The sequence below is a fragment of the Diadema antillarum genome, unplaced genomic scaffold (genome assembly GCF_040938485.1).
Source record: "Diadema antillarum isolate AM-2024a unplaced genomic scaffold, OU_Dant_1.0 seq00000541_RagTag, whole genome shotgun sequence".
In the NCBI taxonomy this organism is placed as follows: domain Eukaryota; kingdom Metazoa; phylum Echinodermata; class Echinoidea; order Diadematoida; family Diadematidae; genus Diadema; species Diadema antillarum.
The window spans coordinates 899,253-926,085 of record NW_027271488.1 but is presented as its reverse complement, the minus strand read 5'-3'; the positions used below and the strand labels follow the sequence as shown (position 1 = coordinate 926,085).

Here is a 26,833-nt window from a genome sequence, read left to right as displayed (position 1 = left end):
TCTGTTATCATAATGGTTTCACCAGGAAACCCACCCCCGAGAACAATCTCCCTGGCTTCACCTCTCCTTCCATTTACTAATTAATTTCACTTCGAGTATTAAGTGTATAGTAGCATTCTTGCAAAAAAGCAAAACAAAACAAAACACACACGCACACACATACAACGAAATAAGCAAACAACAACATCTATTTTGTCTATTGTTGTTACCTTGAATGTTAGCGTAGTTACTGGTAACATAAGAAATACAACGAAACAAGCAAACACAACAATTAACAATATCTGTTTTGTCTATCGTTGTTACCTTGAGAGTTAGCGTAGTAGTTTCTAGCAACATAGGAAATACACAGGCCCCTTATTATAACATGCAATTATCATGATGAGACAAATGTATATGGAAATCGCCACTAGTAAAACAACAACAACAACAGCAGCATAAAGCTCAAAATGTAGATGCCCGCAGTATACAGGATAATTTTCATACCAAGTTATTATCAGTTCATTAATTTCATAGATTCATTCATTCTTATTTCAATTTTCAAACAATATACAATCATGTATATTACAAACGTTGAAATAGTATATCCCATGTTGGTAAGAAGCACGTTTTGTTTCATAAAATTAAGACCGGCAATGAAAATTGAAGGCTGCTAAAAAGCGGACTTGTATGATGCAGGTACTCTCACTTATTAACGGTACATTTTACGATATAACATTATACAAAATTGTCACTTATCACTAGTAACATGGCGTACGCACACGCACATCGCACACACACACACACACACACACACACACACACACACACACACACACACACACACACACACACACACAATCGCAGAACAAAAATAACAACAAAATAAAGACACAAGCGCGCGGTCACCAAAGAACACGTGAGGGAAAGGAAGCGAAGTGAGTATAGGGGGGGGGGGGGAGGCTATGAATGAAGTGATGGGGTATAAGTTGATAAACTTTTCTGAAATTTATTCAAGGTGATTTAAAACTCACAGAACCTTTAATATTTCTATCAAGGAAATTCCATAATTTTAGGCCACCATGAATTAACGTTGATTTATTAAGTAAGGGACAAATTTGTTAGTTATCGGTTTGACAAGTAGTGTGAGGTATTTATGAATACTTTAATCTTTGCTGAACACATTTTTGAAAACTAATGGGGGATTGCTATATGCAGAAGCTGTACATGAATTGTAGTCAAAGTAATAATACACCGGCGTAATACAATTCCTTGACTTTCAAAATATTGTTCTCTAAGTAACTCATCGGTGTGCGAATACTTAGAAGCTTTACATAATCATTATTACGCAAAAAAAAATGTCTTTTTGTTTAAGAGAACTATAGGTATTCTGTAAGTTAAGTGCATGCGTGTTATCTCGTTCTATTGATTATATTCTGTATGAAGCAAAATTGAAGTAAAGTTGAACACAACATTAATGACGTTTAACAAGGACTCCTATTTCTAGAAAATGAATGATACGACATAGCCGAGCTATTTGTTGTTGTCAAGAAAGCAATCAACTGAGTAAACCTTTTTGATATTCTAATCTACAAAAGTTCTATCAACCATGCGACGATTATTAAGCATGTTACTGGATTTAATAATTGCATTACTTTATTCACTTCTACATCCCCCCCCCACATTATGACAATCGAAGTTTTACGAATAGGCCCTTGCAATGGAACAGATAAAGACAATATTCAATTCATCATCACCCCCCCCCCAAATGAAATTTTATTTCCAGTGACACGTTTGTTATTGCTGTATAGCTCCGCGTAATGTCCCTTCTGTTCAATCTACCCCGCGTATTATGTCCCCAATTAACATGTTTGTCTATAATAGCAAAGTTTTTCAGTCCTAATTTATGAAGCCTCACAAATATACAGTCCCCAATCGATATAAACTGAGCTGGTTTTGTATTTTCACCGTGTATAGTAAGTGCTAGGGCAAAATTTAGGCTGTTCCTCTCGTCAGTGAAACATTCGGCTGCACTCAAACCAATAAAAATGCGGAATTGCGGCTAGGTTTTACAGGATCTTCACTACCGTTCGGCGAATCGATCGTAACGTTTAAAACTGCTTTCGATTTTCATGCAAATGATGTTGCTAGCATGATTTTCATTTGAGACTTCTAGTAATGTCGGCCTGCAGAAGGCGAGGACAATAATGATCGCGAGTCATTCACTGGCGCGAGAGCAGAAAAGTCTGCCTTGCTCCTATATAAAATCTGCATTCTCACAACTTTTTCTCTCTGTGTTTTTTTTTCTTTCTAACTTTCCCATTTCCTTTCCATTCTCTTAAATCTTTTTTTTTTTTTAATCCTGCACGGGGGACTCTGAAGATTCCTTTGACGAGGAGTCCCACAAGACAAGCCTTGTCACCCCTATGATAGAGAGAGACGAATGGGCTTGTGAGCACTGTATACACAGGCCTATCAGGCTCGATGGTAAACAAAATCCGTGATCAGGTTCACGATCAATGCGCTGATCGACTCTCAAAGCAGACAATTATTTCAAGGAAATTGTACATATTTGTGTTGGCCAGAACAAACAAGTTTAATGCTAACTTTTTTTTCAAGTTGAGTTGCGTTCCATCACACTTTCTACAATTCTAGTGATCTATGTCACTAACCGAATATAATATTTATCATCGCAAAGGCACTCGCTCCGTAGGCTTCTGCTCCATCCGTTCAATGCACACGCACAATTCCCGCGATACGCCATATGAACACGCAACTATTAATTGCGCGCGCAACCTAGAATCCATCGAAGATATCGACGGCAGTGCAGTGCATTGTGGGTTGGCTGCGAAATTTGTGTCCGCCATGTTGTTGGGCCGAAAGGCGGAAATTTTAGCCTTCTTTTCGCTCAATTTGTGATTTCTAGCAAATTTCAAACTACATCAACCGAATGAGCGGACGAATGATACCGTCATCTCTGACATCAGTTCGGTGATTTCGGCCATATTGGCCACAAGAGGCATTTTCTGGCATTTTTAAGGGGTGATCGGGAAATCGCCATCATGAGCAAGCTAAGTTTTCGAGCTCGGGCTCCGGATCCCTCAAAGCCGATGCCTGTCTTTATGACAGACGAGCTCCCAGATTTACCAGATTTTTCGACAAGCAATCGGGCGGTGCCACAGATGCCTACAGGAATGGAAAAAGAGGAGGAATCGGTGAGTCTTTATCTCATGCAAATGAGTTTGATTTTCTGCATACGTAATGAGGTTCCCGGATTTTGGCGGCCATTTTGTAACACGCCCGTCATAGGGACAAAAATATTCCCTCTTTTGGTTCAGAGCGAAATTTATCATATCGTTCTGTTCACTGTCGTGGCTTCTTTGTGACTTTTTGAGTATTACTTACGCCATGCCATGTATTTTTCGGACAATATGTTCTTATGTACTGAATGTGGAGATTTAGGACAGTCATTCCATGTCACGTGATCAAGTTTCGATCCCGCCTTTCGTGCTTGTAACAGTTGTGTATCACCGCAGCGGGAATCGGCGTTCCCGAGCTGCGTCATCGCGCTGTTAGTACACACCTCGTTCAGTGATATTTGCATCCATTTGGGATGTCTATCATTGTGACATAATCTGACAGTTCATTCGTCAAAACATTTTGCGGACGTTTTTGAAGCGCAAATAGAAATTTTATTTGTTGAATTTTTACTTTTCTTATTTTTTTTTTCGAGCAGGCAAGAATTCTCATCATTAATTGCCAAATTGCGCACGTAGAGAAGAGTACCTGCCACAGTACGGTGCATAGCGCTGCTCTATGAATAATGTATTGCACAATACACGATGCTGGAGTGTATCGAAGCTACGTGTGTTTGTGTGTGTGTATATAAGGAATCGAGTGTTTCGGGATTTATGTCCAGTGTGTATGAGACCATGTGTAGGTGAGCTTCTGTATCACTATGTAGGTGTACACTGCCTGCTGGTTAGTATGCAGTAGATGATTTGGGCACAAAAAAAAAGATAAAAAAATGTATTGGCGTAACAGGCCATATGAAAATAGGGTAGGTGGGTCAATTTAAAAAAAAAATTAAAAGAATTTTTAGGCAAATGACATCTAACCACCGAACCCCACCCCCCCCCCCCCCGAAAAAACTTGTTAAAAAAAATGAATGTTCTAAAAAAAGATAATACTCGTACACATGGGGATTGAAGAAAAACAAGCAGATAAATCAAAAAGCAGATTGAAAAAAAAGATGAAAATTGTGAAACTCTAATGAGAACTGGCGAAATACGGGAAAAGATGGCGACTGCGCGGAAGCGATAATGACTGCATTTGGTGCAAGTGATATCAAGATATTTGAAACTCAAATGAGAACTGGCGAAATATGTGAAAAGATGGTGACTGCGCCGAAGCGATGATGATTGCACAATTGATATCAAAATATTGTGCTATCGTGATCGTGATAGCAAATTTTTAAATTTTTTTTTTTAAATCTCGAATGTCAGGGACATTTTTAGAGTCGGTCGCGTTACGCAGATGCAACTTTCTTTTTTTTCTTGGCCTAGTAGTGTACTAGCATAATTGCAATGTAATCAGACACACACAACCATGTGTGTATATTTTGTGAAAGTTTGTTGAGTGATGCAATTGAGAAAATTGAAAAGATTTTGTTATCAAAAATAAAAATGATTGGCATCATCACTTTACATTCAGTTTCAGCTCTTTAAAAAAATTGTTTCATTTGTTTTTTTGGATCACTTCTCTCGTATGTTTCTCATCAATTAGAACTAGCTGTGAAAAAAAAATAAAGCACTTAGCAGTACTGCAAAAATGGAAACTATGCTGCAGTTTTTTTCTTTTTCAGTTGGCAGTCGTGCATTTCTGCAGAAATTGCTACAAGTGACCTCTTTGTCGCGACACTTGTGTACAGCGACAGGGCTGTGTATAGTTACACTAACCTATGATGCACCTGTATGTAACAGACCCACATCCTGTGTTGAGTTATGGCATGCGCAATGCAGGTAGTAACTAAGGGATTTAAAAAAAGAAAAACAAAACCACTGATTACAAATATGATACTAGAGTACTCATAATATTTGGGAATTATTACACACTTTTTACCGTGTGAAAAAAAAAATATTGTAGTGCTTTTTTATTTTGTTTCAAGATGACTGTGAGATGGCAAATCTCTTTGGATTTATAAATCTTTGACACATAACAATGTGAAGATTTGGCACTTAATACTGTATAAAGACTTTCTATATAAAATATATGCTGAAAACAAGTTTTCTTGCAACCCAGATCAGAGATCATTGTTTGTTTCTCCATCAGAGATACGATTAGTTGGCTTTCATTAAAGGACAAGTTCACCTTCAGGGGTCGCGCTTAACTTTTTTTTAAACTAGCCACGCGGACCAGTTAGATTCAAATTTGGCTAGTCCGCAAAATTTTTGACTGGCCAACAGAAATTTTTGACTAGTCCGTCTTGTTTTTTAATCGCATGACTAATGTCAATTTGGGGAGGGCCAAAAGTAGGCCTACATTTCAGTTATTATATCATATACATGTATCATATTCATTATCATTACTTCATTATCATCATACATCATCACTATGTTTTGTAACTGTTTTGTGACAGGTTAAATTGTCTTGCGGGTCAGGGGCAAGACATACAGCCTACAGGCCTTCTCGGAAATGTTGATGTTTATTTACGAACGCACGCACGCCGTAATCACACCAACACGACATTCACAAGAAGTGAAGAACAGGTCGATTATTCATTCTTTTTTTATCTCCAAACAAACGTTTCAGTAGTGACACACACAGGCCTAATTAATGGTCGATTTGTTTTAAGCTAAGCATCTTTTTGAGGCACCATTATAAACCAGGGTGCTACACAACTTTTTTTAATTACTTGCCCAATCGGGCAAGCAGATTTGCAAATTAGTGTAAAACACTTGCCCGAACAGAAAAAAAAAATCAGAAAATATAAATAATTGAAAAAAAAAAATCACTAGTATGTCAAGGTTTTAATGGAAAAAAAAAGAGAGTGAAGTTGATAAACAGCTGAGGTTGAGAAAAAGAGAATCAGAGTTTCATTTTTTAGGACTATTACCACGCTCCTTTACGCCTTGTCAGGAGCACTAAAATAGGTGTAGCTCTCCTTATTTTTTTTTTCACATAATGGTACTTCAATATATAAAATGCTTCTGGTAATTGGTTATTCCATCTCCCCTCTACCTGACTCCTTTCACTGTGTACTTGTACTCATTTCACTCTGATCTTTCCACACCTTGGCCTCGATCCCATTGGAAAAAAGAAGAAGAAAAAACAACGAGAAAACAGACACACACACACATATTGCAACACAACAAAAACCTCTTCCCTACACCTTCCTGATTTCCATGTTTCTATCAGGTGAAAGAATAAAACAACAGTACTATGTTGATTGAAACTCGACACCCATTCATGCCAGCCAGGCAAGGCTGCCATGTAACTTCAAAGCACATTCCGACAGCTGGCTGGCAAAACCACATGGCAAAATTTGCGCGCGCGTGTAGAATGCAGGATTGGGTGGAGCAGGGAGGGTGGAGCTAGGCGTAGGGCCTGGGAACAGGCAAGGGTGATTTGATAGTCTGTGAGTTATCAAAAGCAGACCTTTTGAACAATTGAAACGTCATGATACGATCTTGTCTTCCTTTTGGACTGAAAGAAAAACATCAAAAAGACGAGTTGAGTATCATAAATTTTTACATAGTCATGCAAAAAGATTACTACACTCATGTCATGACAAGAAATGAATCAATATTCCAAGACAAAAACAAAGCAGCCTCGGGTACCTGACGGTGACATCGAGACGCCATGCATTTACCATGCACGTTTGGGAGCAACATGTTGGAGTTGGCAGGGGAAAGGGGTGATCCTGGAGTTTGTGAAAACTTCCTGACACCCAGGGAGGTTAGATTCTCTTCCCGCTGTCTAACCGGGTAGTGAATTTGTCTCGGCGTACGAGAACTTTCATATATTTCTGTGATTTAGTTTTTAATCGAGTGATTAATCAATCCCTTTCTACAGTTCAGTAAACATTTAAAATACTCGATTAAGCACACTATTATAATCTATAGTGTAATCGACTGTTCGATATTTCTACTATGGGTCAAAAGAAAGGCTATAGAACCATGTGTTGCTTATAGAATCATGATCTTTGCGATGATTCCTTGAACTCAACTCACTAGCTAGTTCTTCGATCAATATTTCCAGGCTATATTTACACGCTGTTTATTCCAGTGCGCGCATTCTTTCGTCTGGCACCTAGCTGGCGTCTGGCACCTGGTTTTGTGGAAATTTCCACAAGGGGAGAGGGGGTGGGGTGTCAAGTTTCTCGTAAGACCAGAGACTGCATACACAATCTCTTCGCTTGTATTTACTGTCGTGTTTTTCCCCTTGGAATTTGCTGTTATTTGTTAATGAACATTTAGATTTAACTTTACGAAGGTTGCTATCTAGCAAGTGGTTCTTGTTGTGAGGTGTATGTATTTTTTTTTTTCATCATTCATGGGCCGGAGGGGAAAGAAGAAGTATGCTCAGCAAGCTGTCTTTTACACCAGCATCAGTAATTATCGTCACCATCACTCAGATCATTCGGCCCTTGTCCTATAACATTCAGAAACATGACCAACATGATCACTCGGGATAAACTGCACCTACGCAAACAACATCCCGACAACACAAACTCTACAAAAGATCACACACAGCTGGGATCAAACTTCCTTCGAAATACTGCAGCAAAGCGGAGAAATCGCCGTTACGACAGTGCATGTACAGTGCCAGACACTTTAAATAATCACTTTTAAATACTTCGAAATATAAAGGGAATGAATAGAGTGACATTAAACGAAAGAAATCGTACCAAACTAGTAATAATATTAGAAACCATTGAAGAGAATAAGCCCTAGCGGAAGTTTGCAGCACCGAATGCCAAGCGAAATACAACGGAAACTCGGTATGACGAGCTCCTTTGGGACCGAGACAATTTGTTCTTTGTAATCCTAATGTTTATATCAGTAGTCAATAAACAATACAAAACAAAGGAAATTAATTCAATGGGACCGGAAAAATCAGTTTGTTTTTCAGGTATTTAGATATATTATCAGATCTCCAAAGGCGAATGAAGGTCTAGTCACTGTATATTTACAACTATATATCGAGTTTCCACGGTACACAAAGTTCGAACACTTTTCACCTGCACATCGTCAAACAAAGTATGCAACACATGAACAGAAACTCACCTCTTAATTGCAGAAAAATGATGCAATAACATCGTAAATATCACACAGACAACACTCTAAAAAGTCAGTTCGTACTTGGGAGGTAGGGGAATAAGCGGATGAAGAAGCAAAGAAGAGAGAGAGAGAGAAAAGAAACAGACATTGGACAAAATGCATGTAGCAGCACGTGCATGTGGCTGGCCAGACACACAATACAACTACCGGTAATCGGTATACATGCAGATACCACGGCGATCGATGTAAACACCAGGGTCCATGGGCGTCCGCTAGTTTGCAGGCACAAACCCTTGTAGGTCGTGGAAAAAGTCTGCGTGCACCAAAACTACAACACGCACCACTGGCACTGCAGCCTCTCCAGGGAGAAGCTACAACACAGCCCATATATATGAGACCGTGCCAGGGTGGTGCATGTAGTAGTCTTGGCGCAGACTCCTTTACAGGATGCACACACGGACTAGCTCCGTTTGCGCGCTGCACACGGAGTACGCAGCGATTTGCGTTCAGCGCTTGTCACAGCCAGTATGCTGGGAAGTGGGAACGACACTGGAGCAATATTTTGGCTGGCCACACGGACTAGTAACTTCCGAATTTGATGATTTTTAGCTAGTCCGACGTGATTTTGGGTGGCCAATGGCCAGCGGACCATCGCCAATTTCGAACCCTGACCTTCATAGACATGTGAGTTGAGTGAATGCAGCAATACTAGTAGAACATATCAATGAGAGTTTGAGGAAAATCAGACAATCTGTTCAAAAGTTATGAATTTTTGAAGTTTCTGCTCAGTCACGTCTGGATGAGAAGACTACTTTAGCTTGTGATGTCATATGAGTACAACTATATAAAGAAAGTATAAAGAAAATTCAAGATATTCTCACTTTTCTCACATAATGAAAGAACACTCGACTTCTCTCTTTCAGATGTCAGGGGAAATAATATTACCCCTAACATAGTCAGTAACATGTCGAAGAAACGTGCACTTTATTCAAAGAGTCAAGTTTTGTGAAATTCTCTTTTTATTTTCCTTATATTGTTGTACGCATGTGACATCATACACTGTAGTAGTCTTCTCCTCCAGCAGTGATTGCACAGATACTTTAAAAATTCATAACTTCTGAACGGATTGTCGGATTTTCCCCAAACTTTCACTTATGTGTTCTACTAATATTGCTGCAATCACTCAATCCACATGTATATGAAGGTGAACTTGTCCTTTAATAAAGTAAAAAGAAAACATATCAAGATACACATAAGAGTAAGAAGTGTCATTAAAATTAGACATTTTTATGAACTTAAGAGAGATAAGGGATTGTAAAGTTTCATACAGTGCACTGTACATATGATTTGGCGGGCTGTACCCCAGGGTACCGTTGTAACCTTGAGTACAGTGTTGTGTAGCGCCATCTTGTGTCCATTATCATACAGTTGTGCAATGCTGTCATGGCGACTATTTTCTCAACATCAGTGCTGGCATAAATCGATGTGGCAGTGACAATCCCAATGCAGATTTTTCTTCTTTTTTTGTATGGAAGATGTTGTATGCTTTTAGTAAAACACACACTTGATCATTCATTTACTCAATGCAAGAACATTAACGAAAGAAACCGACACTGTCTTGGATAATAAACAAAATTTAATTTCCAATCTTATTCAAAGTTAACATAATAAAATCAGTATTTACAATAACGTATATACAATGATATTCAAAAGTGGAGATTACAACAGAGCATGTAAATGAGAAAAAAAAAAGATTATTTGCATGCATTGATTGTTGCATAATCACAAACAAGAAGACATTTTTGTGCATAATAATACGGAAAAAAATTTTTACACATTTTTTGGTAACCCAGGGTACAGCGCTGAAAAAAAAATTAAACAAAATGGCGAATTTTCATTTCGTACTTCATGGTACCAAATATTGCATCATATGTTGCAGTGAAACAGTGTACGAAACAGGGAATAATTTTCCTGGTATCGCATCGCAATTTGCTATGCATTTTTACACCACTGCTGCACAAACTAACTTTTGTGTAGCAGTTTTCTTCCATAGATTAGAAGTGTACAGGATACCATTTTGAAATATTTTTTATCACCTGAAATAGCTAATCAAATTTGAGTTGGAAAATTATTATTATGAGGTGATGATGTCATCATTATATAAGTCTCCCATTGACATCATACACAAATCGTCGTTTGGGTGACAAGACCTTGTACTGTATCTCAAATTTGGGTGAAAATCCCTTTTTTCGATTATTTTTCAGATAATCAGTCAAGTGATGTCCTGTCGAAATCCTAGCTGTCTTACCCCAAATGAAGCCGTCATTGCATGCCAAAGGAAAGGGGATCCTAGTTATTATAGTACTTTGGCTGCCTTTTTTTTTCTTTTGCTCTCCTGAACATTTGTCATTTGTTAGTACAGAGTGTACAAGGTCTCATTACCCCAACAGCAAAATGTTTTTGCTAAATTTGATTTCATGAAAACAATAAAATCAACCTGTGTCATTTGCATTGAATTTATACTGACAACCGTTATGCTTGTTTGTTTGTTTGTTTTTTTACAATGTTATTAGAATGTAAAATTATTTGTAAAGAGAGCAAGATTCAAATGATTATTGACCAAACCATGAATTATTTAGTACAATGTATTTCTTGCTAGTCAGTGATGATTAACTGACAAAAAATCTGATCTACAGCTTGTTTATGACACAATATGCAGCAAAATCTTACAAACAAAAATTTTACCAAGATCAGACGGAAGCTAAAGGCCAAAGTATCTCACTTAGCAGCAAATGTGTGCAAACGTAGCCACCTGAAGCAAATGTAAGTTTTTGACATGGTTTGTCCGAGTACTTTTCTTGTTTATGATTTGTCAACCTGGCGCAAAATATGCTACTGTAAAAGTGCATATTTTCGCACAAGTAATTTTTTACGCTTGGCTGGGTAAGATGACTTTGCATTTTTTCAATTCTCTGGAATAAAAGCATTGAATAGTGGTACATATACATTGTATCTTATTTTCGTGCTACTTTCTGGTTTCATGAAATGTGCAAAAATTTCTACTTGAATTACAACAGTCAGTGCAAAATTTTATAGCACCAGGTACCAGTTTCTCTTACTAATAGTATACTGTAAAACCAGACATTTGTGCATACATGAAACTTTTGCAAAACCGTGAGGAGGCAAGATTTGTGAAAGTAGAATGCATGCGAAAGTATTGCATTGAATGCCAATGACAGTTCTCTAAAGTGTCATGCTGCGATTAATGGCTATGGGCTCAAAGTAGGGAAAGTTTCATACTGCAGATGTTTCAGGTTTTACAGTAATATTGTTATTGTTCAGTAATCTATGAAGTTAGTTGATTAATGTCAATCATAGAAAGAAAGTAACTAGTTCATGAATTCCATGTCACGTAAATGTGGTTTGAACCAATTACAGTCAAACCTGTCTATACCGGCCACCCAAGGGAAACGAAAAAAGTGGCCGTTATAGACAGGTGGCCGCTATAGACAGGTAATCCAACTTAATGTGCATTGCCTATACATGTACATATATCATCGTTGGATACTTCGATAAGTATTTAATGTACATAATGTACTATGCGTAAGTACACACACGTGTATTTCATGCATTGAACAATGCCGGTGTGTATGAAATTGTTACACAGTAGCATGTGTACAGTCGTGAAGAAAGCTTTACGCTAGTGCATTATTATGACTGAATAAGTGATGAATGCAGCGGTGGCGATCACTGAACGTTGCCCATGAATGTCTGGCACGGCCACAAATCAGAAAAACATGCTGAATTACCGGCTCTGTGGCCGCTATAGACAGGTTAAAATCTACCGCGGGAAACAAAATTTGTGGCCGCTGGCCGCGTTAGACAGGTGGCCGCTATACACAGGGTCTTTAACAGGGCTTTTCTCTCGTTGCAGTCTGTGAGGTCAGAACCAAATGTTTTCTCCCAGATGATCACACTGTGCTTCAGATTTAGCATCATTTCCCTTTTTTTCAGTACTTAATATTTCAGAAAAATATTGGAAAATTTTGATTGAGGATGTTGAATTGAGTTCAGGGTTATTTTTATGCGACTGCTTAGGAAGCGACCACATATTATTGAAATAAGCAAGCAACCACAGGGCCCCGTTTTATCAAAAGATATAATCGATTATAAATTTCCTTAACACGCAGGCCGCCATAGCCTTATGAGAGAAATCGACTATATAATGAATTATAACTCTTCATAAAACAGAGCCCTGGACTAACTGACAGTTCTTAGTCCCTTCTGAAGGACTAGGCTATGGGAATGAAAGGCTTCTGTGTGTGTAGTTGTGTGCAAAAACGTTTTGACTGTTTTTATGAGAAAAACAAATTCAGTAAGATGAAATGCCATACAGTATGTTTCCTGCAGAAAAGCGTGGAAATATAACATTTGACTTGTGGAATATCATCCTTCACCTTTAATGAACCATGTTGTGCAATCACAGAGTCACACATTTTTGTATGCTACCTGTACTTGGTCACCTTGCAGGCATGCAGGCTTACATTGTAGTATTACAGGGCATAGTCTGGTAGTCTTTTATCTGCCTGCAAAGAATACATGATGCAATTAGCAAAAACAAAAACAAAAACAAAAACAAAGAAACAAACAGACAGACAAACAAAACAAAACAAAAAACAACAAAAAACAAAACAAAACAAAACAAAACTTAAAACCAGTTCAACATGATTAATTCATTGGTAGCTCATGGCAAATTTTCTTATGTATTTTGTAGCTGTGAGTGCTGAACTGTCATTATCCCATAGTCCCCATAACTACTGTATTTTACCACACCTAGGAGCAGTGCACCTTTGCTGTACTATTTTTATTTATTTATTTATTATTTTTTTTTTACAAGTATGATTCACAGATTTTACCAGTGTAGGATTCTACAAAACCCATTTGCCCACCTTGCCCAGGCCACTGTTGGGCAAACAACCTGAATGGGCATTTGCCTGTTAGTGTTATAGAGCCATTGCACAAATGTCTTTTTGGGCTGGTGGGAGAGATATCGTTTATAATGCCCTGCTTAATAGAGAAATGATAAAATTTTCAGGCTGGGGTCTTGTGGAGACATAATTTACTTCTTGAAATATGAATGCAGAAAAAAAAAAGCAAGCAGCCCTCGTCAGGCCTCATGCATGAGTAACTTTTCCTTGAAACTTTTAAAAGAAAAAACCACAAAATTGACAACCAATGTGAGGTTGTACGTTGTTCACTCGGTCCCAACACATCCATGATCTGATGAAAAGAATCAATGCTTAGAGCAAATAGTAGAGTGCAGTGATATTCCTGGTACGGGAGCTCATTTTCATTGATTCCCTGTGTTGATAGTAAGGGATTCTCTTCAGACATCTTTTTTTTTTTTTTCCCTTTGGGATACAGTAGGTGCTGAAAAATGCTTTATCATGTTCAATCAAAACCGTGAATTGGACTATCAAAAATTTATATGTACATTGTAATGTCATATTTTGGTCCTTTGGCCTCATAAATTCACTGCTAGAAACAAATTGCACTGTTTTATATCATTTTATGCATACAGTGATTTATATACATAGAGCTAAAGAACACACAAATAGGGGAAATGGTCATTTGACTGGAATTCAGACTGGCTGCTGAACTCATCAATATTTTCTGTACATATACAATTGTATGTCGTAGCACATATTACTTGTGGTGGTTGTCGAAACCAGCACATGAAATAATATGGTTAATATATATTTCAAAAGAGATTTTCTTTTTATCAAGTTTTTGCTTTGCCCTAGTGATTTAAAACAAAACAAGTTCTTCAGTGTAGCAAGAGATAAACAAGTCAACCATTGTCATTATTACTTTGCAGGAGCATCATTTGCAGAGGGCAATATCAGCTCAACAGGTATATGGCTCTGCTAATCATTTGGTCATCCCAACGCCGGAGGTTCTCTCTAATGAAGAGTTGTATGAGAAGCTGTATGAATCGAACTGCAAGCAGAACAGGCAGTACATTCATGTACAGCGTGAGTATTTTAAGCTTTTGCTGAAGTGGTTGGGAACAGTCACGGCACCAGCCATTTCAGGCAATTTTTCTGTTGTGTCTTTTTTTTATTATCACCTGTTGAATTACAATTTTAAGTCTGATTTATGTATGCTGTAATTGACTACAAGTTGTCTTTTGACTTACAAATGAAAATTATGGAGTGTCAGTTTATGATCTGTTTGATAATTGAAGTTGCCTTTTGAATGAATAAAAGTGTATAGATATGAAATCATTACAGTATGCTTCCGTTGCTGTTATGAGGAAACATGAGGTCACTTTCAATTGATTAAAGTTGAACAAATACAAGGAAATGTTGAAAAGAATTTTCTTGAATTATTTCTGTACAGTTTTTTTATTTTATTTTTAAATCTATATGTTTTAGTGGTTTCAAGAATTGGCATACAAAACTCAAGGGCTTTTTACACTTGTAAAATTTTGCTTAGCCCCGGACCAACGGTGGGGCTAAGGGGGGGCCTTAGCCCCACCGTTGGTACGGGACTATCCTTAGCCCACTTTCTGTTTACACTCGTTTTTGCCAAAGTGGGCTAGCCCCACCGATAGTACGGTACTATCTGGCCCTGCAAAATAGCAGGGGTTAGCACGGTGCCAAGCAAGTGAGTGTAAACAGAACGAAAAAATAATCCTGGGCTAAGCGACGGAGACGAAGTCCGACCCTCACTGACCAATCAGAAACGAGGTAATCAATTGCTGCCGGTGCGTGCGTGTACGTGTACAGTACACAGCATAATTATGAATATTCATGTGGTTTGGAAAGTCCGGGGCTAAGAAATACGAGTGTAAAAAGGTCAGTTTTCTCCTTAGCCCCGGACAAGAGATAGTACGGGACTAATTGGCGAGTGTAAAAAGCTGAAAAAATTGGTACGGGACTAACGATAGTCCTGGGTCAGAGAAAGTCCGGGGTTAAGAAACACAAGTGTAAAAAGCCCTTCAGAGTACTAAACTTATTTCAAGTACCGGTAGCCGAGATTTACATGTGGGTTATTTTAGGATGTGAGGGAAAAACAAAACAAAACAAGTGTTGTCAATCTCACATCAAACAACAAGTTATTCACAAATTGTTTTTATCAAATGATAAGTATATGAAATGGCGCAGAACATTTCCTGGTCTGAAATGTCATAAACATTCAAAAATATATTGTATCACAACTTTGCATACAACCATGTCGTTACACATGAGACAAGACATGAAACAAGTGAAATCAGACAGGTCAATGAATATGAACCATTTTTTTATGCCTCCGCCTGAAGGGTGCCGGAGGCATTATTTCTTTTATGTTTTAGTAAATGGCCAGGTTTCATTCTCACTAGCATTGAATTTATATATTTCAGATATTTGAAATACCAACAAAACCCATTTAAAGATAATTTGTCAAAATGCCTTTGGTTTTTACCATGTGATCGCATCTGTTACAGCACTCAGCATGGAGCAGGACATCCCAGACTATGACATGGACTCGGGAGATGAAAAGTGGTTGAAGGAGGAGGCCAAGCTCTTCACAGACGTCACACCTCTCAAGTTCGAAATCATGATGGACCGGCTGGAGAAGGGCAGCGGCCAGAGGGTGAGTTAGTGTGATAGAAAACTAATTTTTGTCTCTCTTTCTTTTTTTCACTTTCATGCAAACAAGTGAATTAACATTCGTGAATAATCAGTCAAAATATTCCTTTTCCTCTTAGTAAGGTGATAATGGTAATGTTCGAAGTTTATCAAAGAGCTTTTTCATGTAAACTGAACACTTTTTCAATGGTTTGTGCATTTTCAATTAGTGTTATGTTTACTGTGACTTTTTGTTGTCTTGCCTGTGCAACTTAATGACACTCCTGGGAATACTGGGATTGGCTCTGCATCCAGGTATCCTTTTGTCTCACTGTTCATGGTCTCTCGTTGCCAACATATATTTGCAAAAGAGTATGAGGGATCTGAATTCAATGATGCGTGTACAAGCATGACCCTACAATGATGACTTGACAAACTTCTCCTGTCAGGAGGTTACAGGTTACAAAGTCAAATGCCAAAGTTCATTAAAACATAACAAAGATATTAAATGATATGTAGTCAGATCTGATATAATATGAGGCAATATTCTTTTTATTTTCCTCTGATTTTCTTGTCAAAATGTCGTCAAAGCTCATTTTGGGAATAGCTTTGCAGCCCAGTCATATTTTATGTAGATAACATGCGCCTTCATTAGATGTGTATCATCAGTGAGCTTCCTGTATAGCCAGAACCTTGGTGATATTGTTTGTGTCGAGGTCCTCCTTAAATGATGATGCACAAAACCTTTCTGCTTTAATGGCCTGCATGGCTCGCTACAGGTGATGAATCTGAAGGACGCCAAGGCACTGTTGAAAGAGGATGACGATCTCATCATAGCCGTCTATGACTACTGGCTCAATAAGCGAGTCAGGCTGGTGAGTGAAGGCATCATCTAGTTTGCTAGTTAGCTGGCATTGGACCCAGAGGAGATGTTTGATACTGCAGGGCTGCACACTAAACTATTTTTTTCTACTGGTCAAACTTGTCTGTCAGACCAATAGGTACCCAGTTTTTCAGTTTTCAGTTTTTCACTGATCCATTCCTGAAAAAGTTCGATAGTGGTTTTTACTGGTCCTGGACCGTCAGATCAGTGCCAGTGTGCAGCGTTGGATACTGTATAAACTGTTATTTTTGCGCATTTCACGAATCACATTTGGACTGCGAATTTATCAACACGCATAAATATCGCCATGTGCTAGTGCACTTATGATAGCCTCGGTATAAATTTGCGAAAACTACATCGCTCAGAAATGTCCGTGACTTCATTCGCAAAAAATATCTGTATGTGAAAATAACAGCTTATACAGTAATGCATAAAGATTGCTTTTTAGACATTATGCCCTTGCATGCCTGGTACTATGAAACAAAATCTTTTCAGTAAAATGTATCTATTGCAAAGCAAGCTAAAACTTTTGATTTCATATGATCACAACATGTGTGAATATGATATTAGTAAGCATTTATCTGTAGATTTATGATTAGTGGCAGTATTAGTTTATACAAGTATTGATTTTTCTTGGTAAAGAGAAAATAAAATTCACAACTACAAAGAGTGCATTTATATATGGTAATGCCATAGTCATTCTATATATTTTCACTTATTTGTACAAGGTAACTACATAACTACTTCCTTGTTGCTCTCAAGTAACCCTGTATTATGTGAGTGATAGTGAGTACAGATGAAATTGCAGAGAAGGACTGAGAAAATTGAAAAGTAAGTGATAAATGCCAGTGTATCACTGTAAAAATTACATTTCGCCATAGTATGACCTTTTCTGGTTTGAGTAGCTGAAGAGTAAAAGAGAGAAATTGACCTGTGCTGAGTAATGTGAATGCAGTATGCGTGGGTACAGAGCTGATCCAGTGTGCAGTGAATGCGCCGTGCAGACTTTCAGTTCATTGCTGCATTGCTGTATGTTCTGGGCTTCCAGGGTCATGCGCTGATCCCCGAGGTCAAGCAGGAGAAGCGAGATGGTTCCACCAGCAACAACCCCTACGTGGCTTTCAGGAGACGCACGGAGAAGATGCAGACAAGGAAGAACCGCAAGAACGACGAGGTGTCTTATGAGAAGATGCTCAAACTCAAGAGAGACCTCGCAAAGGCAGTGTAAGTTTTTTGAGTGTGCTTCACCACTTGCAATCGAGAGCCAGCACCTGGAACATTTGCAGTGGAGTGCAGGGCTGTGAATTTTTGGCTTTCTCAAGATCCATCCTTTATCAGCTAATGCTTATATTCTGATTCATCATCTGTATGAAAAGAGTAGGTGAAGAACAAGAGGAGTAGTGACTTATATCCCTGAGACTCTGTGAGGATATTCTGAGAGAAAATATTTGGTCATCTTTTTTTTTAAGTGAACAAAGGTCAAAGCTTTATACTGGCAGTAAGCTTTGTGTATATGCTTGTAAAATGTATTATCTACTTTAATGAGAATATGTTACTATTTGCCTCTGCAGGACTCTGTTGGAGATGGTAAAGAGAAGAGAAAAGAGCAAGAGAGAAAGTCTCCATCTTACGATAGAGATATTTGAAAAGAGGTAAGTTGAGCAAGTGGAACAACACTTCTGTTGTGTATGTCAGTAAAATCAAGAATTCATCACAGCTAGGACTAACAAACTGCCCACCTGCTTACATAGTAGACTTCACTGTGCTCCATATTTATTCAGAATTGGTCTTTTGTTACATCCTCACCCCTTCCTTGTACAGCCACTTGATCAAGGGTGTCAAAAGATCTTCCTTAAAAAAAAAAAAAAAAACCCTCTGAGAGAGTTATTGCTACCGGTATATATTTTCTTAAGCAAAACTATGTATGATGGATGGGGTGAGATTTGTACTATGAGAAGGTGAGAGTAAGATGAAGCAAGATGATATATTTACTAAAAGGGTCTAAGGCACGCATGTGCCCTATAGCTAGCAAAGACAAGGGTACCGTGATGTACTTTGGACACAGCGTGGCAAGTCTAACAAGCTTTATGATAGTCGGTTATGTAAGAAGAGAGTTGACTTATGGGGATTTTTGTGTCAAATGCAGCACTTGCTCCTCCAGGGATGCTTTTTTTTTTTTGCTTGAACTTTTGTCCAAGATCTACCTCAAATTTTAACCCAACTTCCTCATCGTGCACAGGTATCAGATGGACGATTTCTCAGGGAGCATTTTGTCAGAGTGTGAAGAGCTGAGCAAGAAGCAGCCTTCTTTCACGATACCAGCCATACCCAACGGCAACCAGTACAGTACCTGGGGCACAAAGGTAAGACGGTCGCACTGAAATAGGCGTCTGCCATGACAGGGTTAGAGCTGTGGATTGAGGTTGAAGTCCCGGTTGAGAACAGCACCCTGCTTCCCACAATTGCCTCAACAAGCAAGAAATTTTGTTAGTGTACTGTATTTCAAGGATCAGGCAGGGTAGAAGTTTTATTGATAAGATCTAAGCCCACAGTATTGGGGAAAGAAAAAGTTAATTCACAGCGAATTTATTTTTATGAGCTAGCAAGAATACTAGTATATTTTTTTCTTTGTCTGTGTTAGTTCCACCCTGCGATTGTGAACAGTAGTGTTTAACCCTTTCCATGCTAATGAGTCATATATGCACAAATTTCACACATACAGTGCACTCCCGTTATAACGAAATGCTCGGGACTGGCAGTTTTCTTTCGTTATAACGAAATTTCGTTATAACTGAACAAATACAACATATAACGAAAACAAGGAACCACATATATTATGTTTGCTGGATACTCATCATACACTGCAAAGCTATGTGAAATGTGATGGGATAACTGTATTACAATAATAAACGCAAGTTCCCCTCAGAAACTGTGTGTGACACAAGGAGCGAACACACAGTGGTGTGAAGCATTCACCCACGCAGAGACGCTATAAATGCTTGTTCCGCTCCGTATTTTCGAAAGCAATTCGCATTTCGTTATAACGGAGCACATTTCTATTGTTTTTCCTTGTCTGTGGCGCTCGGAAAAGACTTCGTTATAACGGAAATTTCGCTATAACCGTGTTCGTTATAAGCAAATTTTGTACCATAGACTTTAATGGTGATAATTTTGGGACCGGAAGATTTACTTCGTTATAACGAAATTTCGTTATAACCGTGTTCGTTGTAACAGGAGTGCACTGTATACCTGTTGACAAGAAATGAATGTGGCATGTAGAGTGTTAAGTAAGTTGAACCAATGAAGGGATTGTTGGTGCTTAAGAATGTTGACAGAGTGAGTTATACACATTGCCTTCGAGTCGTGCAATTATGCTTGGTGGAGAGTTTTACACCTTTGCCATGACCGGCAGTTCAGCGTCAAATATACGAATATACCCACCTGCTTTACATCCTGAAAAAAGAGAAAACCGTTGCGATTGAAGTGTTTTTAAAAATGACAACAATGAGCAAACTCACTTTGGATGTGTTTACTAGGAGGAGACGCTAGTGAAGAAGAAGAGGGAGTACAAGAAGAGGAAGCACAAAACTTCGTCGGACAAGCCACGACAGCAATCTACGTCCAGCCCGAGGGGAGAGAGACACACGGACTCAAGGATGGCAGAGGAAGATTTCATGGTCACGCCAACTTCAAAAGTGAGTGATGGACAAACTCGTGTATATTTTTGCTTTACTCCAGGTTTCTTTGAGAGCATAGGTATTGCAGAGGGTCGAGAGATGTTGTGTTGGCTGCCTTTGAAGTTGATGACAGTATGTGCAATGTGAGCTGCGCATTTCTTCCTTTACTAGGCAGTGTTGATTGTGGGCATATGTAAGTTGGTTTTCCCCAATTTTTATCCTCCTGTTGCAGATAATAATAATAATAATAATATCATTTATAAAGCGCTTATTACAATGTTTCTAAGTTCTGAGATGCAGTAGAAAGTCAAGTATGGTACCATATATTTATTCAGCACGCTGACCTTAGAAGAATAATTGCCACATCAACTGAAGTGTATCCGAGAGAGTAGAGTGCAGAATATGCATCTGCCAACTTCACTGGGGGAAACACTGGTGACCAGAAAGACTGAAACACAGACGGTGAGACAGACAGACACAAAGACAGACAGAGATACACATACTGATAGAGATATTGGGGGGGGGGGGGGGGGGGGGGAGACATTGATGAATTGTGGGATTACTTGGCTGTAGATTTGGTCACTCCAGAGAAGACTCTCTCACAGAATTTATCAATGCCATACTTTTATGTTGTCTTTTTTGTCCAATCCAGGTGCAATTGTCAGATCAAGAAGAAGAGAATGACCCTGACGGTATCTATGCATTTAGAAGAAAGAAAGGGTGCAACTACCAAGCGGTGAGACTGAAACCATTGTTCTCATTCCGACCCATTGTGCTGAATGAATGAATGGATGAATGGATGAATGAATAGTGCTTTAACACTGCAATAGAGACATTTAGACACTTGGTACTTGCAAAACATGAGCAGTCTTTGTCTAACATTAAATCGTCATTCTAATGTGAACAAGAGAAGGATAAGCTTGCTCCTATAGTACACTGGCAATGCTAGAGCTGCAATAAGATGTTGAGGCCGTCGTTTGAAGTACTGTGCCCTGGTTTTACCTGTGATGTATGAACATAAAAAATACAACACATGGAAAAGTTTATTTGTGGTTCCACTGTGTCATGGCATTGATGCAACATTAGGCTTGCCTCGTATGAGTAAGATTTTGAATGAAAATTTCACATGCCATGGAAGTTATGTCCCATTCACATCAAGTTAACATGGCTATATGCTGTTTTCTATGTTTAGTGTGTAGCCTTTTGCATTTTGGATCTTGTAATACTATGTTTCTAAATTTTTCGTAGGCGTTAAGCTGTAAGTATCTATGTGTGCTGTGGTTAGTCAAAGCCTCTATGCATATTTCAGTCCAAGATGCCATGACCCCCAGAAGAATGATGCTAAACCTGCAACTAAATATTGCCTTGCCACTTATCTGTGAAATGATTTATTGCTCTTCCCCAATGCAGCCCAACCCAGAGCTGGTCTGTGGGTGGCCTTGGTCAGAGAGCCAGCACAAGGGTCTCCAAGAACGCAGGTATCGCTACTGCTGTTCGTCAATACGCAGGCCGCGCAGATGCGTCGGCTTCGCACGGAGAAGAGTCGGGAGAGGTGGCAGGTATGTTGCACACTCCAGTCTCATTTTTTTTTTTTTTTTCTGAATGTTTATTGGTGATAATTGGGCATGGTGAGTGCTAGTTTGTAGAAGAGAAAATATTTGCAATTCTCCCTGTTTATGGACTGGCCTGTCGTTGATCTGTACTTTTTAAACCTCCCAACACTGTTAGGTAATAAAATTTTTTTTTTTTTTGTGTGTTTTTTTGACTGAACTGTTCTCTCTCATAAAAAGGGTTATGTAGTAATCCCCATCACACTGGAGAGTCACTTTGTTTTTTTTTTAGTTTTGAACTTGAGAAATGAGACAATTTGAGTAGATATTTAACACACCAAAAGAAAACCAAACACATATCTTTTGACACGAAATAGCTGATATCCTGAAGATTTAATGTGCCAGGGTCACTTGTCACTGTCACAGTGGTCAATTGCTCCTGAAGCAGGAGTCTCAACTTGATTGTTTGTGTCTCAATAGAATATGTGTTGAAAATAGTACACCCAGCCTAAGGCAAAAAAACAAAAGGTTGTATTGGCGTAATGCGACCGACCCTAGCGATTTAAAAACTAAAATTCTTCGCTGTCGCGCTCAGGATAGCACAACATTTCGATATCGACAGTGCAGTCGTTATCGCTTTGGCACAGTCGCCATCTTTTCCCGTATTTCGCTGGTTCTTATTTGAGTTTCACAACTTTAATCTATTTTTTTTTTCAATTTATATGCTTGTTTTTATTTAATCTGCGTGTGTAGTAGCATGATTTGTTTTAGAACATCCTGTTGTTTTCACAAGTTGTTTTTTTGTTTTGTTTTACTTCTCCATATGGAGTCGTACAGTGTTTGCTTCACTGCAAAGTGCGGCAGTATTTCATATTTTCATATTCAGTATTTTTATATGGCGCATTACTCAATTTTTTTTTTTTTTTTTTTTTTTCTGGCCAAAATGGAGAGGGCACAGGGTCTTAGAATGAAATGGGAAACCAAAGTATTCATGGTCAGAATCTATCTGTAAATTTGCTAGTCTCGTATGAATTTGCCTGCAGGATAATCCTTGACCGGGCGTGGACGCCGTGGGACGATGACTTCAGGGATCTGGAAGACCATCTTCACCCAAGGACACCCTCACCGGTCTCCTCATCAGATGAGGAGGATGTCCCCATCTCTCCCCTGGCCCCCCGGCCGTCACAAACCAGTCTTCCACTCAGTCAGATTCTTGAAGAGATCAGGGCCAATAGACTGTGAGTATTTTATGAGGATATTGCACTTTGCAGTGAAATTGCCTGTTTTACATTGTCACAGTGCCATAGCCTTGACCATCAACGTGTGCACAGTCTCAAACATTTTTGTCACTTTTGTGACTTATGACATAAATTGACTATCTCTAATAAGGAAATCTTGCAGGGTTTTTTTTTTCTGACAGAGAGAAAATCAGTAAAATTCTATTAAAAATGTTCGACAATTTGATCAAAGTTGCATGTAATTCTTCACTATGTAGACTTGTGCAATATTAAAACAGTATTTGAAATACTTTTCATAAACCATGAAATGCTAGATTTTACACACGTGGATGTCGTCTTGGAAATTGTCATGCAGTTATATAATTATTTGTTTTTCGTGAGAAATTAGAAGACAGAAGCTGAACTCTTGGAGGAAATATTGTGAATTTATGTGGTTGCAATGTTTCATGCCCTTTGATGTAACAGCCCTTTGAATGATCTCATTTCTTTCCAGATCACACTTCAGACCAAAGACACCCCCTCCCAGCAAAGACAGCGAATCAAGCTCATCGTATCCCTCCTCCTCCTCATCCTTCCACCATCAGTCGCTCTATCCTTCCTTGTCGTCTGAATCTATATTTGTGAGCTTCCCGGAGAGAACGCTCGGCCTTTCCTCGCTGTACACGCCAACGCTGGACGCGGCGGCAACGACGTTCCTCGCCACAGATCCGGCGGAAGAGGAGATCATTGTCGACGTGTCGGACACTCCTGCCACGGTCGCGTCTACTTTGGAACTGAACAGTGAAAGCGGGGAGGGTGTGTCGGACTCACTCGATGTCCAGTCAATGGAAGTGGATGTCGTCGGTCAAGATGGGACACCTCCCGACCTGAATGTGTCCTTCACCTCGTTACCGAGGTCAAAGTTCAGTCTAGAACCCAGTGTTATCAATGTTGTATCTCAGGAAAGAACTGGTCTCCAATCCAAAGGATTTTCGTCGAATCATATACAGGCTGTGGAGACCAGCAGTCCACAGAAATCACTTTCAAGTGTGAAAGGTAATCAGGATGAATGCATGTTTTCATAAACGCTCAGTGGATAGACATTAAACTTGTGTGTTATGTCAACCCTGTTCTCAGTATTCACGTGTTTTCTACATTGTGTGCATATTTGTTCCAGTTCTGTGAGCCTCGCAACAAACACTGATGAGTTCATTATCACAGATGATGGTGAACCAGTGTAGTGTCAAACTGAGTAGCTCTTCATACCATATCATGTATCTGTTTCTCTCACATCGAAAGAAGGCTTGCTTACTTAGTCATTATCATCTAAACTTTGTGATCTAAACATCTTTTTAGAGAGAGATTTAACTATTGTTTGTTTTATATGTTGACATTTTATTAAAGAAGAGTGCTTCCTTATAGAACTTTTGCGATAAAAAGATGTACTTGTCCTTGTGCAAGCAGAATGTGTTTACATTGAACAATCATTTATACCAAACTGTTCATTTTGTTGTTGTTGTTGTTTTTTTTTTTTTGGGGGGGGGCACCTGTTTGCTTCTGGAATGATTACATGTCTTCGTTATTTGCATTTAAAAGCATTTAAAACCAGAAAGTCTTAATTTTGCTTCCCGCTTTTGTGACTACTGCTGTCTGATTTACCATGCTTGATTCTTTCATCCTTGTTTTCCAATTTGTCACAGCTCCTCAAGGCCATTCCACTGCCCCCGCAGACACAGTACTACAGCTAAACTTCCCCTTGCCCCCGCCATCGTCGACCAACAAGGCATCCTCCCTCCTCTCCTCACTCTCGCAGTCGTCGCGCAGAGACGAGAACAGCAAGGACAAGTCCTGCGCCAAATCTCTCGCGGACTCGCTCACCAGCCTCTCGTCCAGTACTAAGTCCAACTCGTCGGAGTCAGCTGTGGCGGGGAGGGAGCCCTCTGCAGGCAGCAGAGAATCCAGCCAGAGCTCAGAGCGTGCCACCTCTACCGCCACCACTACCACCACCACGAGCAGCAGCAGCAGCAGCAGTAGTAGTGGGGTCAGCTCATCGGGAGGAACTCTCCTCAATGCCAGTGTTAAGAGGAAGAGCAATGATGTTGATGCAATTGCGAGGTGAGCAGATGTCGCAGCCTTTGCTGCACTTGACTTGCAGTATAAAGGTCCCTACATTTACTTCCTTGCTTACACACTGATATCTCTTGGCATACTGCAGTCATAATCTATAATAACACACTCCACACAAGAGCAAATGGGTGCTTGGATGCTGGATGTTAGTGATTTCCAAGGTGTCAATTATCAGAGTAGCCAGGAAATGACGATTTTGTGGGATGGGAAATGGTGCCAGTTTGGTTCTCAGATATGTAATGCAGCCTATGGCTGTTACAAGAGTTGTGAAGGGCTGTTCTCATGGAAGCTAAAAAGCAAGAAGGGGTAAAATTCACTTAGACTATTGTGCATGGATTTTTTATTTTGTCAGTTGACATTGTTAGATCCCTCTTTGACAGTTGATACATTATCTGACGAGTATGTTTCTGGAGAGATACTGTAAAAGTGGAAATTTTTTGAAAGAAAGATACTATTCAGAGGGGTGAAGGTTCAGGTGCGAGTTTCTTCACTTTGTCTCCCTCTACAAATTAAATTTGTTAAGATCGCAACTGCTGATCTGTAAATTAACAAACATGTCGGAAAAATGTCGAGTCCCACTGGTTCCTTTTTTCCGACATGCTTGTTGATTTGCAGATCAGTAGTTGCGATCTTAACAAATTTAATTTGTAGAGAGAGACAAAGTGAAGAAACTCGCACCTGGAAATTTTTTGTTCTCATTTGGGTAAAATGAATTTCCTGTGTTTGCCGTATGTATGTTTTTGCATGCTTTTATTTTTGCGCTTGTTTCATGTTGTGCAAAAACTTCTAAGCTGTGAAAATATTCGCTTTTACAGCATGTCTTTGATGGTCCTACTTGAATAGTGCACAGCATTTAGATGTAACCTTTGGTTTGTTTGTATTCATTCTTTTATGCAGAGAAAACCATGAGGATAACCCGGCCATGAACCGAATACCCAGCAACCCGTCTGTCCCCATGGAGGTTACGTGAAGAAGAAGAAGAAGAAAAAGAAAAGTCAAACAACATAACATTCCTTCCCAGAGGTGATGTGCGGAGGTGGTGAGATCCAACCCTGCGAGATGGAAGCTGGAGGATCATACGGGGAGAGCTTTGATGCATCGCAGTGTTGGACTGAGTTGGCTAGAGATTGAAGGATGAGGCGTTGGGAGGTGGGGGAGGGGGAGGAAGCCTCTACTCCCACCCTCCTTCTTGTGCTTGACCCATGTCTCCTTCCGCACCAAGCAGCCGTTGATTGTCTGGGCGGCGCGGGATTGATACTCAGTCTTTGATGAGCTAGGGTATTGTCAAAAAAACCTGTTAGGTTAGCAAGGGTAACCCAGTGTTTTACAGTGTTGTGTGATTAACTATTGCAATGTAGGCCCTATTTTTAACCAATACGTTATTTGTAAATATATGGAGCAAAATCCAAGCAGAATTTACATGTGGAAAATTATACTATCCTGACTTGGTTGTCAGAGAGAACAAAAAATGAAAAAAAAAAATGAATTTCTCCCTTTAATTGAAAAGG

General features: G+C 39.2%; 1 protein-coding gene across 1 annotated transcript; it reads left to right on the top strand.

The window, feature by feature from the left end:
- The first annotated feature begins 2,838 nt into the window (after positions 1-2,838).
- LOC139734703 (enhancer of polycomb homolog 1-like) lies at positions 2,839-26,782 on the top strand. Its single transcript, XM_071645496.1, has 14 exons — positions 2,839-3,191; positions 14,137-14,293; positions 15,748-15,896; positions 16,651-16,746; positions 17,803-17,978; positions 18,326-18,406; positions 18,994-19,117; positions 20,291-20,449; positions 21,084-21,167; positions 21,842-21,990; positions 23,025-23,219; positions 23,713-24,254; positions 24,899-25,313; positions 26,223-26,782. Exons 1-14 carry the CDS (start codon positions 3,039-3,041, stop codon positions 26,293-26,295), a joined length of 2,553 nt encoding a protein of 850 aa, XP_071501597.1. The 5' UTR covers positions 2,839-3,038; the 3' UTR covers positions 26,296-26,782.
- Positions 26,783-26,833: the final 51 nt, after the last annotated feature.

Bases quoted from the DNA above. Each gene is read 5' to 3' on its own strand.
- LOC139734703 (XM_071645496.1), top strand. From the start codon at position 3,039: ATGAGCAAGCTAAGTTTTCGAGCTCGGGCTCCGGATCCCTCAAAGCCG. The intron at 3,192-14,136 runs GTGAGTCTTTAT...ATTACTTTGCAG, and splicing joins TGGAAAAAGAGGAGGAATCG to GAGCATCATTTGCAGAGGGC. The intron at 19,118-20,290 runs GTAAGACGGTCG...TGTGTTTACTAG, and splicing joins ACAGTACCTGGGGCACAAAG to GAGGAGACGCTAGTGAAGAA.